This window comes from Engraulis encrasicolus, chromosome 21 (genome assembly GCF_034702125.1).
Source record: "Engraulis encrasicolus isolate BLACKSEA-1 chromosome 21, IST_EnEncr_1.0, whole genome shotgun sequence".
Classification (NCBI taxonomy): Eukaryota; Metazoa; Chordata; class Actinopteri; order Clupeiformes; family Engraulidae; genus Engraulis; species Engraulis encrasicolus.
Window position 1 is genome coordinate 51,803,544 of NC_085877.1, and position 19,771 is coordinate 51,823,314.

Consider the following 19,771-nt stretch of genomic DNA (forward strand, 5'->3'; position numbering starts at 1 on the left):
GATTTTATATCTTTAAAGAACATTTAAACAAAATAAGGAGTTGTTGCATATTTCCTGTTGGGTTTTCGGACCATAGCATGGTTATGTGTAATATGTCAATTAATAATGTAAAGCCAAGGAGCGCATATTGGCACTTTAATACCTCAATGTTAGATGATGTGAATTTCAAAGAGTCCTTTGTGTTCTTTTGGAATGCTATAAAAGCAGAGAAAGACAAGTTTTCCTCGCTCACACAATGGTGGGATGTAGCGAAGAGTAAAATTAAAGTGTTTTGTCAAGAGTATGTTTTTCATGTCTCCTGGGACGTTGCACAGTCATTAAAGAACACAGAACTTGAGATCATTGACATGCAACAAACAACGCCTTCTACTGGGAATACTTTTTCAAATGAATCTTTCAAACTAAAGAAAGTTGTGCTCTCTGATCTGTTGAGAGTCAAGGCACAGGGAGCACTAGTAAGGTCACGCTTTAGGAATTTCTCTGAAATGGATGCCCCTTCTAGATTTTTTTTTGGCCTTGAGAAAAAAAACAGCCAGAAAAGATATATTCATAGTGTACGTAGTAAATCAGGGGCACTGGTGTCAGATGCGTCTGGAATTCGCACAGAGGCAATTAATTTTTTTTCAGAACTGTATTGCAGTGAATATGTTGACCGTCCTGCTGTAGGAGAGATTTTCTTTCAGAATCTGCCTACAGTTAGTGAAAGTTCAGCAAAAATGCTTGATAAGCCTTTGGCCTTAGACGAGTTGGAAGATGCACTATGCAACATGCAAAGTGGGAGGGCGCCTGGCCTTGATGGGCTCTCAGTGGATTTCTATAAAGCTTTCTGGCCTGTTTTGGGAGGGGATTTTCTAGAAGTGGTGAAGGAATGTTTGGAGGGAGGGGAGTTGCCAATGTCTTGTCGGAGAGCAGTACTCACTCTTTTACCTAAGAAAGGTGACTTGAATGATCTTAAAAACTGGCGCCCAGTTGCCTTGCTCTCAACAGATTATAAAATTATTTCTAAAGCCTTGGCTACCCGTTTGAGCAAGGTGATGTCAGAGGTCATACATTTAGATCAGACTTATTGTGTGCCTGATCGGTCCATATTCGACAATGTCCACCTTGTCAAGGGTGTCCTTGATATTGCCAACCTACATGATCTGAGGACTGGGCTTATATCACTAGATCAGACCAAGGCTTTTGACCGCGTGGAACATGAGTACCTTTGGAAAACATTGACATATTTTGGGTTTAGCCATACTTTCATCAACATGATTAAATTGCTATACAAAAATATTGAGAGTATGCTTAAAATTAATGGTGTCCTGTGTGCTCCATTCAGCGTCAATCGGGGTGTTCGACAGGGTTGTCCTCTTTCAGGCATGTTATATTCTTTGGCCATTGAGCCTTTTTTAACTAAATTGAGGAAAAATATCTCTGGTTTTTCTGTACCGTCTTGTGGAAAGGTGTTTACACTGTCCGCCTATGCTGATGATGTCATTGTGATGGTCAATAATCAGAGAGACATTGATGTGTTGTTCGAATTTACTGGTCTGTTTGGGCTGTTATCATCTGCACAAGTAAATTGGGACAAAAGTGATGCTTTCTTGGTGGGCAACTGGTCAGGGGACAATATACGCCTTCCGGCTGGACTGTCTTGGAAGAGGGAGGGGCTGAAGTATCTGGGAGTCTATCTGGGCGACCAGAGCACGATGCGGAAAAACTGGGAGGGAGTCATCGAGAAAGTAAAAGGCCGGCTGAGCAGATGGAGCTGGATACTACCACATGTGTCCTATAGGGGGCGCGTGCTTATTGCCAATAATCTTGTTGCTTCAGCCTTGTGGCACAAACTCACATGTGTCGACCCTCCTAAAGACTTTCTAGCCAAAATACAAACACTCCTGGTCAATTTCTTTTGGGACAATTTGCACTGGCTACCTCAAAGTGTCCTCTACCTGCCTAAGGATGAAGGGGGCCAAGGACTAATACATCTACCAAGCAGAGTGGCGGCCTTTCGCCTCATGTTCATACAAAGATTCCTCACAGGGCCAAAAGACCTGTTGTGGAGACCAATCGCAAGTCAAATTTTTCAAAGTGTTGAGGGTTTGGGGATGGATCGTGCTCTCTTTTTAATGGACACTAATAGACTAGATTGTGCTGGACTTCCAACTTTTTACAAGGGTGCCCTGCTGATTCTGAGCATGTTTCAGCTGCACAGGGCTGGACTCAATTCATCTCTCCATTGGCTATTGGAAGAGCCGCTATTGCACGGCTCCAGGTTTGACATTTCCACTGACAATCCCACTCTGTCAAGACTCCTCAGCAAGGGTGGGGTGCTGAAAGTACAACATCTAGCTGAACTTGCAGGCCCCAACTTCTCGTCCTCCCCTGCACTAATGTCAAAGATGAATATAAGGTCAACACGCATTGTTGATAAATTGTTGGCCAGGTGGAGGTTGTTACTGTCAACAGATGAGGCTGACATGCTAAGACAGCATAGTGAGGGGAAAATCTCTCCGGTAAAGGAAGATCCCTTTCCTCCGGTGCATATCTATCCAAGACTTGAAAATTGTACTGGCACTTTTTTAGAAGATAGGGGGGATTTTGGGGCTTCCTTTGCGGGTTGTATTGGGAAAGCATTCTATAAAATGTGTGTCATTGTTTTGAATAAGGAGAACTTAAATCTTAGAGTCGACACCCCGTGGCGAAATGTTCTGAGGTTACAAAGTGATGTAAGACCTGAATGGAGGACACTTTACAAGCCACCTTTAAGGAAACAGTTCGGAGATCTCCAGTGGAGACTCCTGCATGGAATTTTAGCAATGAATGCATTTGTTTGTATCGTGAACCCAATGGTGTGCCAGGACTGTCCTTTTTGTTTCCAGAGAGAAACAGTGTTTCATTGTTTTATGGATTGCTCAAGACTTCTTCCTTTGTTCGATGTGTTGAAAACTTTGTTTCTCACCTTTGGTGAAGTGTTTTCTTTGCAATTGTTTATTTTGGGCTTTAAATACACACAGAGGCATAGATCTAAATGTCAGTTGATCAATTTCGTTTTAGGCCAAGCAAAAATGGCTATCTACATGAGTAGGAGCAATAAAATGGGCAGTAATCTGGACTCAGACTGCAATGTTTTAAATGTTTTTTTTCGTTCATTGAAGTCTAGAATTTTGGTTGATTTTCATTTTTTCAAATATATGAAGGACCTGGAAACTTTTGTTGAGAAGTGGTGCTATGGCGAGGCACTTTGTTCTGTAAGAGATGGTGAGGTAGTTTTTGCTTGGACTTTGGGTTGATTTTGAGGTTTCTTTGGTTATGGATGTAGGGTTGACACTTATTACTTTTTTATTTTTATTTATTTATTTATTTATAACCATACCTGTCATCTCAAGGGCATTCTCCTGATCTAGTGCCATGTAAAGGATTGAATTGAGTCACGGTTTTGTCAATAAATGCGCATTTAAAAGTCAAAGTCTCTCTCTCTCTCTCTCTCTCTCTCTCTCTCTCTCTCTCTCTCTCTCGTGTGCTCAAAGGATGTGGTTTGGTTGTTAACATTTACTGCAAATGTGCTCCCTGTCTCTCTCTCTCTCTCTCTCTCTTTCTCTTTCCCTCTCTCTCTCTCTCTCCCTGTCTCTCTCTCTCCCTTTGCCCCCTCTCTCCCTGTCTCTCTCTCTCTTTCCCCTCTCTCTCTCTCTCTCTCTCTCCTTCTCTCTCTCTCTCTCTTTCTCTCTCCCTTTCTTTCTCTCTCTCTCTCTCTTTCCCTTTCTCTCTCTCTCCCTCTCTCCCCCTCTCTCTCCCTCTTTCTCCCTCTCTTTCTCTCTGTCTCTCTCTCTCTCTCCTCTTTCTCTCTCTCTCTCCCTCTCTTTCTCTCTGTCTCTCTCCTCTTTCTCCCTCTCTCTCTCTCTCTCTCTCTCTCTCTCTCTCTCTCTCTCTCTCTCGTGTGCTCAAAGGATGTGGTTTGGTTGTTAACATTTACTGCAAATGCAAACGTGAAAGTATGTTTAAGGGAAGCGGTGTGGTGAGAGACCTGTGAGGCGTATGTGTGCTCCGTGCTGTATCAGATAAACAGATATGACACAATTTGGCTGCGTGCACATCTTTGGAACATAATCGTACATGCACCATTCCCTTGTACAGAAACTCGACATGTGTTTTTTTCTGAAATAAGAAAACGGATGGCCACGCTAACTTCAGATATGCCGTGGCCACCACAGACACGGGCATTCCTGATGATGTCACCTCAGTCCAGTCAGTAGTTTAATGTCTTGTAACCCTCAAGCGAACGGCCTGTTTTTGCGACTAATCTGACCGAGCGGGGTCATTTATGACCCCAAGGAGTTTATATAGAAATACCAATAAATAAATTATTTTTTGGGGTTCATTCAAATTTATTTACATCTTGCACATACTTGGCCCTCATCTAAAGCAAAAAAATGTGAATTTGAAAATTGTGTTGTTTTGCTAAAAATTAGTCAAACTTACATACGTATATGCTAAATATGATGTATGCCCTCATTTGCATATGTAAACATAAAAATACAAAAAACATCCAATACATTTTTTTCTTCTCTCATCATCAGTAATCAACTGAAAAAGTTTAATGGCGATATCTATCATTTAATTTTTTTTAGCCTATTCACTTGTAGTAGTCTTACCACAATAATACAGTATATTTATGCTAATTATGAGAATTGCTCAAAGCAAAACTTTGGGAAACCAAGCTAAATTCTATCCATTAAGCCCATAGATGATATTTCTGCAATAAAACTTTAGGGTACTCAACATTTCTGGGTTCATGAAATCACAAGATCAGAGAATATGGTAATTTACATAGACAAAACCATGTCTCAAACATATAACCTTATGCACACTCAAAATTTCTCTGAAACTTTTTCTGGACATTGTAGCTGTGTAAAGGTGCTCCCTCTTTGTTCATCAGGATGACTTCCATTTCATATTCTCATCATGTGTCTAGGACCACTGTGCCATGATATAAAGAAATATGGAGCAAAAACAGAGGAAATGCTACCTGTGTGCCCTCACAATATTCTTCGTTGGCTATCACAGGGGTGCCCTTTTTATTTATATAATATATTATAATTTAATACTATAAATGTTTATATTATGAATGTTTTAGGTCTACTGACCATGGCCTGCCCCAAGACACAAAATACAAAAAACACAGTTTGAAAATTACAACAACAATGGACATTATAATGTTGAGTATCTCATGGATCCTCTCGGGGTCAAACATGACCCCAGAGGTGTTTTGATTATAAATCCCATATAGATGGTCCAAATATCACAAAAATCATTCACAACATGCACAACATATGTATTGACAAACTCCTAGAAGGACAAGTTTTTCTGATGAAAATTGCAGAAATGGTGTATGAAAATATGTGCCCGGGGTCATAAATGACCCCAGTCGGTCGCTTTAGGGTTAACAACAAACATCTCCTATGCTTCTAGAACAGCCTCTTCCCTCTCAAAATAGTGTAATAAGTGTACTTTTTGGAATCTCTCTTTTTTTTTTAAATCAATGTACACACTTCAGTGTCTGTGTGTGTGTGTGTTCACAGCCAGTTTTACATACAGCTTCCCCACTCCCTATTTTACCCTTGCCTGCAGTTCACCTATAGGGGCCGCTGGCGAGAGAGCGCAGCCCACTCATTCTGAATGGAGTCTGCACTCCTCCGTTGGCACCCCTAGAGTGCAGTACCACCCGAAAGAGTGGAGTCTCTTGTAATACCCTTTAACATCTCTGGTGTGTTTGGTTCAACGATGTGCATGCCTTCAGTGAGGACGTCGATTCTGAGCGGGTCAATAGGTCAAACAAAGTAACAACGATGTAAATTTGGATACATTAGTTGACCAGAAGAGGGCAGCAGACCCAGACACATACAGTGGTATCATATGGGAATGTCTCATATTTGTAAGGCCCAAGGTCAGGGGTGTCAAACTCAAATTTGACCCCTGGCCTGAGTTTGATATCCCTGCCCTAGATTACAATGACAAACTGCTAAACATGTTTTCTTTGCTTAAAAGTGGCCTTAAATGTGAAGTGTTTCTGTACATGGGGTTAAGTGGGGACTGATGTTGGCCTACGGCTATTTGTCAGACCCTCCTATTCTATCATTTAAGGTATGAGCCTTTTAAAAATCAGTTAAAAAATAATAACAATGAATGCCCTTAAACCTTTTAAATTACACTTCCCAAACAGTAGAAAAGTATGCTTTATAAAAAAATGAATACAATATTTTGTTTAGAAAATTTATTTTTTTTAAAATAGGACGGGCATTGGAAATTAGCCTACATGATGTGTACGTATGTGTCCCTACCAAATAAAGAAAACAAAAATATTGCACTCTCCTGAAATGCACTCTCTCTCTCTCCCTCTCTTGCTCTCTCTCTCTCTCTCTCTCTCTCTCTCTCTCTCTCTCTCTCTCTCTCTCTCTCTCTCTCTCTGCACATTTTCTCTATGGTAATGCAGTTATCTTTATACAAAAACTACTTCATTATTTTGTTTTTTTTTGGTCATAGTTGTTTATCCATCTATTAAGCACATTAAACTGCATGTCTTGTACGAATTTGTGCTACAAATATAGAAGCTGAGGTGTTCCCAAACTAGATATTTTAGCAAGAGGCTGAAAGTGCTAGCGGTAGCCATAATTTAGCTTATGTAACGTTAGTTACTTCTAAACGAAGGACAGACATGGAGAGACATGTTTTAGGTGCACGCTTCCAGCTGGACTTAATTCAAGTGCCTCGTGAACGGTATGTCCCCCACATAACCACCAGGAGGAGTATAACAAGTTGTGTTTCCAAGTTGTGTTTCCCCCCTTGAACTGTCGGCGAAACGCACATAGCATCTGCAAATTTGATATGGACAAAACAATCTCTTGACCTATCCATTTTTGAGTTTTGTGGCATTATTGTGAAGCATAATGGCCGCATTCAGGTTAAGTAAAAAAAAAAAAGAAGCTATTAATAGTCTAGCACGCGGAAATAAGAAGACCCCCTTTTTAGAGAACTATTTTTATAACAAAAGCCACGTCTTATATTCGGGCCAATACGGTATAATGTTATTTGTGGCACTACAAAAACTAAGAGCTATGTGTACACTCCACAACAATGGAAAGTTTGATGGTTTTAATAAGCTCATGTGTGCTGTGTGCTCTGTTTCAGGTGCTTGAGAAGAAGATCATCACCCTTGTGAAGAAGGAGCTCCAGAGATTGAGGAGGATTCTTGATCCAGATTGCCAAGAAAACAAGAAGAGGAAGATGGCACGTCGCTTCCTACGATGCCTTAGAGGGGAGATGGACGATGAACAGAAGATGGATAGAGAGGAGATACATGATGTACAGAAGATTGATAGAGGCGATATGGATGACGAAGGGAGAGAAAGTAAGAACTGTATTTTTGAATCACATAACGTCATACTGCAGCCTACATGAATAGGAGTCACTTAAAAAAAAAACAAATGTTTAAACACATAAATAGGTATAGGCTATCCAGTAACAGATTCATAGAACATTGAAAAACAATCGCCTGCTATTTCACAAGTCGCGACCCTCATCTCTCCTCTGCTCCGCGTCTCTCCCTCCTCCCCTCCCTCCCACACACACATGCAGGTCAGTGCCGCACACTCCGTGACCTTTTTTTAACCCTTTTAATGCCAATGTTATTTTTGGTGAAAATGCTCGATTTGGGCATTACATATTCAACAGGCTGTGGCTGGACAGTGGTAACAGATAGAGCCTAACTGTAAATTACAATAATGTTGAGGAAGACCCACAGTTTATTTTGGGAGTAAATATGCATACCTAATTAGTATATTATGACGTCATATGGGGCGGCCATTTTGAATTTTTAATTAGTAATGGAAAATATTGATAATTATCAATAGATTTCCAATAGATTATTGAATTTATTTAGAAATATGTGGCATCCCATTACTGTCATGTTGTGCACATACATTATGGTAAAAAAAGTAGTTTTAAGCCTAGCATATAGTAAATATTGTAACTAATATTGTAATAATAATAACTAGCAAGAAACGGAATAACTGGGAGGTTGTTGCCTGGAGTGCCAAAAGTGTTTGCATCTACCTGTGACTTTTTCTTCTGTGAAAGCTTTCTCAGACAGGGTAAGCACACATATTCAGTACACATATATGCCTATATAGCCTATTTTACTACACCTTTGACCTATATAGGCTACTGTAGGCTATTTGGATAAGGTGTGACGGAGGTCATCTTGCACCTGTTCACCACCCTCGGGGATCGAACGTGCGACCTCGTCAACTACAACGGTTCGGCAATGGGAGACACAGTACGATACCGCTGGGCCAAGAGACTAGTCTCTCGGCCCAACGGCACGAGACTGTATGAGGATATCGGAGGGAGGTTTACCAACGTTCCACGCCAACTCTGTTAGCCTCCGTTACACTTGCACGAGAAACAACCAAGGTGTATAGTCATTGTTAAGAATTGTGAGCGATTCCACGCCAACTCTGTGCTAGTTAGCCTCCGTTACAAAGGCGCAGGGGCAGTGACCTCTGTATGCATAGGATCATCCTGGATGATCATCAGCATAGCTCAGTGAATGAATGTTACAGATTGTCACTTACATTTCACAGAACTAATGGGCACAGTGTCAAGATAATGGGCATAAAAAAGGCCTAATTTGTATCATGAGGTGTACCCTTGTGAAATCAGTTTCAGGAAAAGGGGTGGAGAGGCGGAGCAAATCAGCATCACCTCTCCTGTTATCTCAGCTCTATTGACTTATAAACTGCTTCTATTCATTTTGGTATCATAGGCTACTGTTAGGCATACAGACATGGATCGAAAATACACACAGCCCAACGTTATAGTAGGCCTATACTTTATAAGTAACACCTAAAGTCGGCTATCTGAAGGCGATTAGAAGCGGCACCATCTCCCCTCACGCATAGCGCAGCGCTTTCCTCTCCAGTCTCTCCGGTTCCGCCCCCTCTTCTGCTTTAGTGACATGACAAACTCTAATAAAGACAGTCCAACCACGGCGACCAGCCCAGTTTTCAACAAGTCTAAAATATTCGTGTTATAGGGTATGCGTCTTCATTTCGCCGTGCGCAACGGTAAAAAAAAAAAACGTGGATATTTCCCCAAGCCATGTATCGAATTTCTACGGGATGTACAACGTCTAACAGGATAATCCATTCTTTTTTGTAGCAGTGGTTTTCCTTACGGTCTTTCATAGAGGGAAATGACATACGTTATCTTTATGTTTTAGCTTTTTCGCCTACTCCAGCTTAGGGGAAGACGCACGTCAAAGTTCACCACCAAGTGAAATATAGCCTATTTCGATGAACACATGATGACTGCAATCACTTTAGGGGCGACACATGGCATTGTATTGCATATAAATCGCACGACATAGAAATAGTGGTTGCCTATTTAGAGGTTTATTCAGTGAAATTACGCATATCGCCCTGTGGGTTTGGATGACAATAAACGCTTCTCGCATGTTCTAAGGAAATCCCCCGTAACCATTTACAAATCGCCAAGCAAACACATTCTCACAACCCCGCAAATGTTCATTAGTTTGTGTTCAGGATCATGTTTCCTAGGTCTACACCGTGTTTCTGTGTTTGACAGGGGAGGTCCCAAACAGCCGATTGATCGTCTGTGTTGCAATCTCAGCAGCAACATCTTTTTTCTTATAATAATGGCTGCAATTACTTGAGGGGCGAAATACGCAATTGCATTGCACACAAAACATCATGACAAGTTGTCGTCTGGGGGCAGGCCAACTTGCTTCAGATTTATTCAGTGAATGAAACCAGTCGCATGGGTTCAGCTCGCCTGGAACAGGGCTTCGCCTTCGCGTCGCGTGTGTTCAAATGGGAACTCCCCTACGTAATGAAGTCTCCAAACAAACCACTTCTCTCAATCCCGAAACTTTCCATTGAGTTGTGGTTAGGATCATTTATGTTTGTAAAACAGTTTATGTGTGTAAAACTGACGCCATGTTTCCCTGTGTTTGGCAAGGGGATCTATTTCACTGCCTTTTCGAATTGGCTGTTCTTCTCTGTAGCCATGGCTAAGCTAGCAATAGGAGACACATTGCATAAGGCCATATTATAAATGTCTACACATATACAATCAACTTGTGGGAAAATATAATGTCACTAAACATAAACCACCAAGACAACTTGCATTTGGAATGTATTTGGGCTTGAATTAGAGGAAATTATGTGCACAATCTCACAATGCCGATCCTCCTTTGTTTTGAAATAGTGAGTTGCAACACACTTCCGCGTCTGGGTTTTCATATGGAAATTACTCAAAAAATGCACTAAGAGGGGTCGAAATTCTTAGAAAGGATTGAAGTACCACATGTCTGCCACCCAGTGGAAAGGAGTATGGACAAGATTTTACACTCTATTCGACGTGACAGCCCACCTAATTCAATACCGCGACCTGTCGCAATTTTGCGACGACGGCAGTAAAAGGGTTAACAGCAGCCTACTTTTCAGTGTAATCCTGGCTGGAAAAATTATTGTTGCCCATTCATCCATGACGAAGAAGTTTAGGCAGTCATGAAATAGTGGTGGTGCTGTCGCACAGTAGCAAACTTCTTTCTCTGACGATGCATTTTTGCGGAACTTCTCCACTCCCCGTCGCTTTCATAAGCCTGCTACGCGACGGTCTTTGTCTTTTCTTTTTTCAATGTTCGCCAATATTTGTAATTTAACTGGTCAGTGCGTAGGCCAGGGCTGTACATTGCGACCAATTAGTCGCATTTTGAGGCTAAATTTTTGACTGTGCGAGAAAGAAAAATAAAACATGTGAGTATGCATTTGAACCCTTTGATTCGCATTTTGCTCCTGAGTTCAAGTGCATGATTGCGAGGGCTGCGCATTTTTTCCCCGATTCCCTGCGGCCCCCCTCGCATACATGCACACAGCCTGTCTGATAGACAGCGTCAAACTCCATTGGGAATGCACTTCAAAAAAGACGGTCAATCTTGCTTGGATCTGTGTTGGCTAAGATTGAACCATCTCTGCTCCAGCTTTTTGAAATGGGCTGCTGTTTAAAACGTTCAAATGCGGGAGTTTGCCTTGCTAACAGGAAACCTCTCGAATCCAATATTGAAATAGCCACTCGGCTTGCTAGCTCATGTGATTTAAAAGACATCGCTGTTTTGGCGTTTTGGCCAAGATGTTCGAGGAGCATTCACAAATAATGTGAAGTGCATGCAAATGTAAAGTCTAGTTGGTCGAGTACCTACCGGTTATGTAGGCTTTCAAAAAGAGCAGCCAACACAATAAGATAATTTTGCTTCTCCCAGTTTCATTTCACTCCGTTCCAACCCATGCATTGTGTTTGAAGAAACAAAAACTATAATAAAGCCTGTTGGATTAACGTGTAGTTTTTAGTCAATCTAGTTCAGTAAGCATGTGATTACATGCTTTAACCACGAGGTTATAATAATAATAATAATAGTAATAATAGTAATGGGAAGTGATTTATGGCATATAGCAGTGGTTCTCAACACATTTTGCACTGGTACCAGTAAAGTTGATTACTGTAACAGTCTTTTTACTGGCCTCCCCAATACGACCATTAAACAGCTTCAACTTGTACAAAATGCAGCTGCAAGGGTTCTTACAAAGACATGGAAGTTCGACCACATAACTCCAATTTTAAGATCGCTGCATTGTGTAGCACACACTACAAATATTAGTAGAATAGTTAGGGATGGGGGTGGACCAGTACTAGGTTCGTAGGAGGAGCAGTAATTGGTTAAAATAATAATTGACTAAGAAACAGGGAAAACACCACAGACCAGAATATAAGTTTAGATTGCCGGCTTTATCAAATATAGAAATAGAAAGTAGTAAAGAAGTATTATTCAAGAAGTGGTACCTTTAAGACATTACACATACAAGACATTAAACATAGAAAAAACATTTGCATAAATGCAATATGAATTCAAGTAGAATCTGAGGTTTTACTCAGTTACCCTTTAAAGTAAAGAAACCATTTAGAATTCTTAATCTATTTTAGTTCACCTCAACTTATTTAGTTTCAGTAGTTAGTATCTTAGTTGAGCTCTTATTAGTGTTCTAGTTTAGTTGTTATCCAGTTACTTTTAGTTATTTGGTATAACTAAATATTTTAATTATCCATCTCAAATAGTTATCAACTTAGGCCTATTTTTGTTATAACTAAATCAAATGCATTTAGTGTTACCTTTAACCAGTAGGTTATTACAACCAAAAAGCATGGGGCATCTCACTAAGCCCACAGCAGAAAGTTAACACCATCTAAATGCAGTTTCAATATCCCTTACAGTTAAACACATTCAAAATATGTACATCAGTAGGAAACATAAACGGTTAACTGTATCAATGTCCATTAAATCAGTCCTTAAGCGCTAAACAGTTCTTCAGCAAACGAAAGGGAGACGTTCCCTTTCACACACAGCAGCGCGGAGCAGTCCACGCACTGCGCACGTGATCCAGAGGGGAGAACAACAGCGGCTTAAACTGCAACAGTCTTACCGCGGTTGTTGATTGTTCTCCGCAGGGAAAGGAAAGTGGAAACGCTGAAGCAGTCAGCCTTTCAATCCGGTGTCCACTCTCCCGGAATGGGAGAAGAGATGTTTCTTTCGACGTACAAGCACAGTTCACGGTTCCTCCGGTCTCGGGTGGCTCGCCATCTAATGTCAAGTGATCACGCGCTGGATGCGTGATCTTCAAAGCAAACTTTTCTCTCGACGATTCTCCTCAGTAACTCAAAGATTATAACTCAAAACAAAACCACAGTCTATCGACATAGACAGAAGGTAAAACAAAACACTTTCAGAAGCAAAATAAATCGTCAAATACACTTGCAAACTTATCTCTTTTCTTTCATGTCACTGGAGCTCCACACGAACGTGGCTTCACCTGTTCTCTCCTCCTCGATTCTGGCGAGAATCTTCCGGAACAGAACTACTATCAGCAACGTGATTGGCTGCTAGATATGACCTTTCAACTTCAACCAATGATAAAATGAATTACCAAAACCATGAAATAATGTTTTAAATACTATTTATCTATTTCAGACGTTTTTAAACATCACAAAAGTAAATTATTAAAATGATGAAATTCTGCTTGCTATTTATTCTATTTATTAACTATTTATTTACCAATGTCTATTTTAACCTGGGTTACACCCTCCCCTCTTAAATCTATGCAAGTCCCTTTGCATGAATTAAAAGGTTTACACTACTTTTGGCTCAGGTAGTGGGATTAACGTAGGTTCTAACAGGGAATTGGAAATAGCTGAACTCAAAGACTGGAATAAGTTTTGAACAATAGCTACTAAGGGATTCCCTAGCTCAGGATATGTTAGTTTTCTGGGGGGTTCACGTTGTCTTGTAGATCTTCGTGGTTCACTCTGGTTCTCATCATCTTCTTGATCATTTTGTACTTCATCAATCTCTGTTTCATTCGGATTTCCAGGTAAGTCTCCAGCATCAGCTGTAACTGTTTCAGGTTCTGTCTCTTCAACAGCTTGGTGTGCTGTCGGTTCAGGTAAGGTTTCTCTTTCAGGTTGGTCAGCTGTCTGTTCAGCTAAATTCTCTCTTTCAGGTTGGTCGTGTACGATCACAGGTTCCACTTCAGGTGTGTGTTGTGTCTCCACTGAAGGTACATTTTCAGATGAGGATGGACCCGGTTCTTCTGGAGCGTTGCAGGAAACTGCAGGATCTGGACAGGACAGTGCAACAGGAGGACGGGTCGTTTCTCTGGGAGGCACAGGTACAACATATTCGTGAGTGGACCTTGTGGTTGTAACGACTGGATCTTGAAAGGAATAGACAAAGTCATCATCTTCGTCAGAGTAGGGCTCTGGTTCTGGTTCGGCAGTGTCAGGGTTTGGGCGTTGACGGGTGCTTGGCCTTCGAGGTTTAGGCACAGGAGGGGGCTCTTCGTTAGAAACGGGCAGGAACCCACAGGGTAGCAGGAGGTCCCTGTGCAGCGTTCTGAGAGGACCATCTCTGTTCTCTGGCTTGACAGAGTAGACTGGAAGATCACCCTTCCGGCTCACAACGACATGCACAGTTTCTTCCCACTTGTCCGCTAGCTTGTGCTTTCCTCTTAGGCGTACATTTCTGACAAGCACTCGGTCACCTACGTCCAAGGTAGATTCAGTGACACGTTTGTCGAACCTGACTTTGTTCCTTTCGGCTGCTTTGGCAGCGTTTGTCCTTGCAAGTTGGTAACTCTCCTGAAGGTGGTTTTTCAGGTTTCGCACATACTGGGAGTGAGACTTCTGTTCCCTCTGGTTCAACGGAACATTGAAAGCAAGGTCAATGGGCAACCGGGGCTGCCGCCCAAACATAAGTTCGTAAGGCGTGAACCCGGTCGTGTCATGTTTAGTGCAATTATAAGCGTGCACTAGAGGCTTTACAAAGTCTCGCCAGTGGGTCTTGTCTTCAGCTTTGAGTGTACCAAGCATGCTTAAGAGTGTACGATTAAATCTTTCGACAGGGTTACCCCTGGGATGGTAGGGTGTTGTTCTTACTTTGTGTATGCCAGCAAGGTCACAGAGTTCTTGAATTGTCTTTGACTCGAAGTCTGGGCCCTGGTCGCTGTGCAGCTTTTCAGGAAACCCATAGTGGACTATGAAGCTTTCCCAAAGGCACTTAGCGACTGTACGAGCTTTCTGATTCGGAGTCGGGATTGCCACTGCATATTTCGTAAAGTAATCTGTTATGACAAGTACATCTTTGGTGTTACTCCGATCTGGCTCAATGGAAAGGAAGTCCATACAGACTAGTTCCAGAGGTCGGGTAACAAGGATGTTGACCAAAGGTGCCGCTTTCTCTGGCGGGGCTTTACGACGTATACAGCGGTCACAATTCTTGGTTCTCTTCTCAACATCTTTGATCATTCTTGGCCAGAAGAATCTGGATCTGGTGAGGTCAATGGTTCGGTCAAAACCTAAATGACCCATGTCATCGTGAAGGCTTGTCAGGACCATGTCTCTGTACTTTTCAGGTAAGACTATTTGGTAGTGGGTTTCATCGCCAATCTGCCTTCTCCTGTAGAGGATGTCATCTCTCAGCTCCAACTTGTTCATCTCTCGCAGGTAGATGGGAAGGTCGGGCAGCTCTTCCTTGACAGCTGGAGAGGGCGTCTCCCCAGTGTCCATCAGATGGAGGATTTCATAGATGGCAGGATCTGCTCTCTGTTGCTCCCGCAAATCCTCCTCTGATACGCTGGGAATGACAGGAAAACCATCGCAGCTCTCCAAGCTTTCAGGAATAGCTGTAGCCGTCATGGCAAGAGATGTGACAAGAGGGATGATGGAACTTCTCTCGTTGGTTCTCACAGGAGTGCAGACTAGATGCTTCTCACAAATTGCAGTAACAGTCTTGGCAGAGACACTAGTGAAGTCGTCAGACTCAGGTAAATGTTGGTGAATGAATTGACTAATTCGCTCTTCTTCTTTCTGAGAGACTAGATCATTGACAGGTCCAGCATGTCGACGTCGTGAGAGGCCATCGCCATCGAGGTTCCGTTTCCCTGCTCGGTACTGAAGCTGGAAATTGAAGTTGGAAAGGGCAGACAGCCAGCGATAACTCGTTGCGTCCAACTTAGCTGTGGTGAGCAGGTAAGTTAGGGGGTTGCTGTCTGTAACGACTGTAAAAGAGACGCCGTACAGGTAATCTGCGAACTTCTCTGATACAGCCCACTTCAACGCGAGGAATTCCAGTTTATGAGCTGGGTAACGGGACTCACTCTTCGACAGTCCACGGCTGGCATATGCGATGACTCGCATTACTCCCTCCTTCTCCTGGTAGAGCACTGCCCCGAGCCCAGTTGTACTTGCGTCTGTGTGCAACACATACGGCAGCTTGGGGTTGGCGAATCCTAACACAGGGGCAGTAGTGAGTTTGTCAATGATTGTCTCGAATGCGGTCTGGCAGGTATTCGTCCATCTCTCTCCAAACGGCTCTCTTGGCTTGAAGTACTCACCACTGGTCTCTTTCTGCTTGTCAGTCTTTCTGAGTGGTGGGTACCCAGCAGTGAGGTCGTTTAATGGCTTTATGATCTTGGAGTAGTTCTGGATAAACCGCCGGTAATATCCAGCAAATCCTAAAAATGAGCGTAGCTCTTTCAGGTTCATTGGAGTTGGCCAGGTCTTTAAGGCCTCGATCTTCTCAGGGTCGGTTTCGACACCATTCTCGGACACTATATGTCCTAAGTACCGAACTGATGTTTGGAAGAATTTGCATTTCTCCAAGGAGAGTTTCAAGCCGTACTCCTTCAAACGGTTCAGGACATGAAGAAGGCGCTTCTCATGCTCTTCAATAGTGTCAGAGAACACTATCAGGTCATCCAAGAACACGAGGACTTCTTTGAGGTTGATGTCTCCCATGCACCGCTCCATCAGCCTTTGGAAAGTGCTGGGAGCGTTAGTAACGCCCTGGGGCATCCTATTAAACTCCCAGAACCCCAACGGACAAACGAAGGCTGTTTTGGGTTTGTCGGTTTCTTCTACCTCGATCTGATAATAACCAGACTTCAGGTCCAGTACGGAGAACCATTTAGAGCCTGTGAGAGCAGAAAAGGCTTCCTCCAGGTTAGGCAGCGCGTAAGCGTCCTTGATGGTTTGGAGGTTTAGCTTACGGTAATCGATGCAGAGCCTCACATCTCCGTTCTTCTTTCTAACGACCACGATGGGCGAGGAGAAAGGCGACTCTGATGCACGGATTACTCCTGCTTCACTGAGCTCTTGAAGGTGTCTCCGGACAGCGTCCAGATCTTGTGGACGTATCGGTCGAGGTCGGTGCTTGAAGGGAGTTTCATCATTCAATTTGATTTGATGCTTGACTTTATCTGTTCGTCCAAAGTCTGAATCATGTAGAGCGAACACTTCGGGCATAGCACACAGCTTCTTCTTTATTCTCTCTCTCCATTCAGTTGGCAGTGGAGAGCCATCGAAGTTCAAGTTCAGCTTTACACTGTTCAGAGGCTTTGGGACGCTGGAGTGTGCTGGCTTAGCAGGGCTTTGCTTGCTTGAAACTACTTCCTGCAGGGCATGAATTTCAGCTATGACACTCTTTGCTGGAATGATGATGTCATGCTTACTCTCATTGCGCAGCACAACTGGCAGTTTTCTAGGTAAATTGTCAGGTAAGGTGAGTAGACAGCTTATGGCTAGCAGGCCTCCAGGCAGGGATGATGAAGGGGGTTCGATCACGACCCAGCGGTCTAGAGCATGGCTGTTGACATGAGCTAATCCTTCAATGACGCAGCTTTGTCCAGCAGGGATGACTCTGGGTTCCTTTCCTGGTAGTTGTACTAGTCCCAAATTACTGTCGGCTCTTTGCTTGTTTCTCTGCTGCATTACTTTCAGGACAACTCTGTACCCATATGGAAGGGCTTGAAGATCAGTGTTCACACTGCAGCAGTTCTCATACACCAAGTCCAAGGTGTTGGTACCTATCAGGAGTTGGGACTGTGTATTTGATCTTGTGTTCGGGACAACTAATGCAAGTGTGGACACTGAGATTTCAGATCCAAAGCAGGACTTCGGGAAGGTGACGTTTATTTCAATGAAGCCTGAATAGGGTACAGTTTGACCGTTCGCAGCCTCAACTTCCAACAGATCATTCAGAGGATGGATCTTCAAGTGAGGGAGGTTGTTCTCATAGAATGATTGCGACACTGTAGTCACTTGAGATCCTGTGTCAAGTAGGCAGTTACAAGACTGTCCATCAATGAGTACATGAGCAGTGTACTTGGCTCCGATCAATCCTTTTGGAATTCTTGTATCACTGGATCTTGTGTGTCTGTATCCAATGTCAGAGGTGGGACTGTCATAACTGGTTTCAGCTCTCATTTGTCCCACAATGAGGGCTGAATTCAGTTTAAATGCTGGGACGAGGCAGGATCATTCTTGCTGTCCCAGAGAGACTGTTTTTCTTTCAGCTGTTCTTTCTTGGTGGCTACTAATGGTGGGTCTGGTTCATTTGGACACACGGTGGCAATATGTCCATCTTCACCACACTGAAAGCAATACCATGGCCTTGGTCTGTTAGGCCTTTGGTTAACAGCTGAGGGACTACTTGGCTGCTTGTTCTTGGGTTGGCGCTTTGCACCTGGCTTTGGTGCATTGACCTTGGTCTTTTGTGGTACTTGGGCTTTTCTGCCAGTGAGCTGACTCTGGAGCTTGGCTACTTGTTTCTTAAGTTCTGAGACAACAGCGTCAGGGGAAGGTTCACTGGACTCAGCTTTCTGTGTCTTTAATCGGGTGAGTTGACTCTGCAGCTCAGTGACTAGCTTTCTCATTTCTGCAACATCGTTCTCTGCTGTTGGGGGTCTTTCAGCAGAGCTTGCATCTAACAGATGTGTGTTGGCTTTCTGCTTCACTACACCAAGATGCTTCTGTTTACGAGATTCTTTGGCACTTTGTTTATCCTCTTCTACACGAAGTTGCAGAAGCAACTCTGAGAATGGAGGGGGTTTGTCTCTCTTACGTTCAAGCTGGAGGTCAGCAATCAGCACATTGTCCCAGCACCCACGGCAGAACTGACGTAGTAGGTGCTTATCAACTTCACCAGCAGACACGCCTCCTCTTTTCTGTGCTTTGGCAAGGAGTGTCTGAAGTCTGTGTAGATACTGGGAGGGTTTCTCTCCAGAGTCTTGGAACGTGCTGAGGAATGCTGCAAAAAGCTCATCTCCATCCTCGACTGTCCCGTAGGCTGACTCTAAGAGGGTGAGGTAGGCAGCTGGCAAGGCATTTGGGCCTAAGGGTTTCACCACATTAGCTGCCGGTGGCACTAGGCTGTCTAATATCTTCCTGGAGCGCTGTAAGTCAGACAGAGCTGGATCCTTGAGAATGAGTTCGACGCTGTTACGCCATGTGTCAAAGTCTGTTTCATGATTCGGGCAAGGTAATTTGCCTGAAAATTGTCTCAGTCTGAATGACGCGTTCATCAATGACACTGGAGCTTCGCTCCTCACCACATGCTCGACGACCATTCGTTGCACCTCTGGTGGGTTAGCGTAGCTCATGGCAGCAGGGGGAATTTTATTCTCTTGAACATTGCTGAATATGATCGACTTGGTTGGGCTCTGAGGGGATTCAGCTTGCTCTTCTGTCTTATCAGGAGAATCACGTTCAGCTGGTTGCGGTTGGGTCACTGCTGTTTGTGGTTCTTTGCTCTGAGCCTCCATGTTGGATGACTCGGTGTCATGTTCATTCACAGGCTCTGGGCTCACAGCTGCTCCGGTTTCACTGAATTTAATTAGCTGTTCATTCAGGATGTCTTCATAGGATTTTCCACTTAGTCTTGCTACTTTCTGCAGTTCACTCAGGAAACTCTGGGTGGCGCTCTCAGTCACAGTGGGGATGTATTCACTTGACAGGGCTTTGATGTAGAAGGTGACTTCGCTTGGGCTCTTATAGCTATGGGGGAGTATTGGTTCTAGGGCGTCGACTGCAGCTCCACTATCATACTCTACAATGGCATGTTTGTGGTAGGGGGAGTCAGGATCATTTATCTTAATAACTCTAGCTATATGCCCATATTCTTCCAAGAAGACAGTGACTTCATCATCTCGCTCTGTTCCTGTTAATCCGCTAATAATGACTGAGTTTGGCACTTTAATGTTCTCTCTATCAACTATCTCCATTTTGGCCGGACTTGGTCTAGTTATGGTCTGGGTGCAAAATTATGTTTATTTTAATCAATAATTCTCGCTATTTTAACGCAAAACCACTCCTGGCTGGCTCG

At 43.2% G+C, this 19,771-nt stretch overlaps 1 protein-coding gene across 1 annotated transcript in view; it reads left to right on the forward strand.

Moving 5' to 3' along the window:
• The window catches only part of LOC134437280 (NLR family CARD domain-containing protein 3-like), a 45,566-nt gene that overhangs the window by 3,990 nt on the left and 21,805 nt on the right, over positions 1-19,771 (forward strand). Inside the window, exon 2 of the mRNA XM_063186773.1 lies at positions 7,171-7,390. Coding sequence (XP_063042843.1) covers positions 7,267-7,390 — 124 coding nt within the window. The 5' untranslated portion in view covers positions 7,171-7,266. The remainder of the gene's footprint in view (positions 1-7,170; positions 7,391-19,771) is intronic.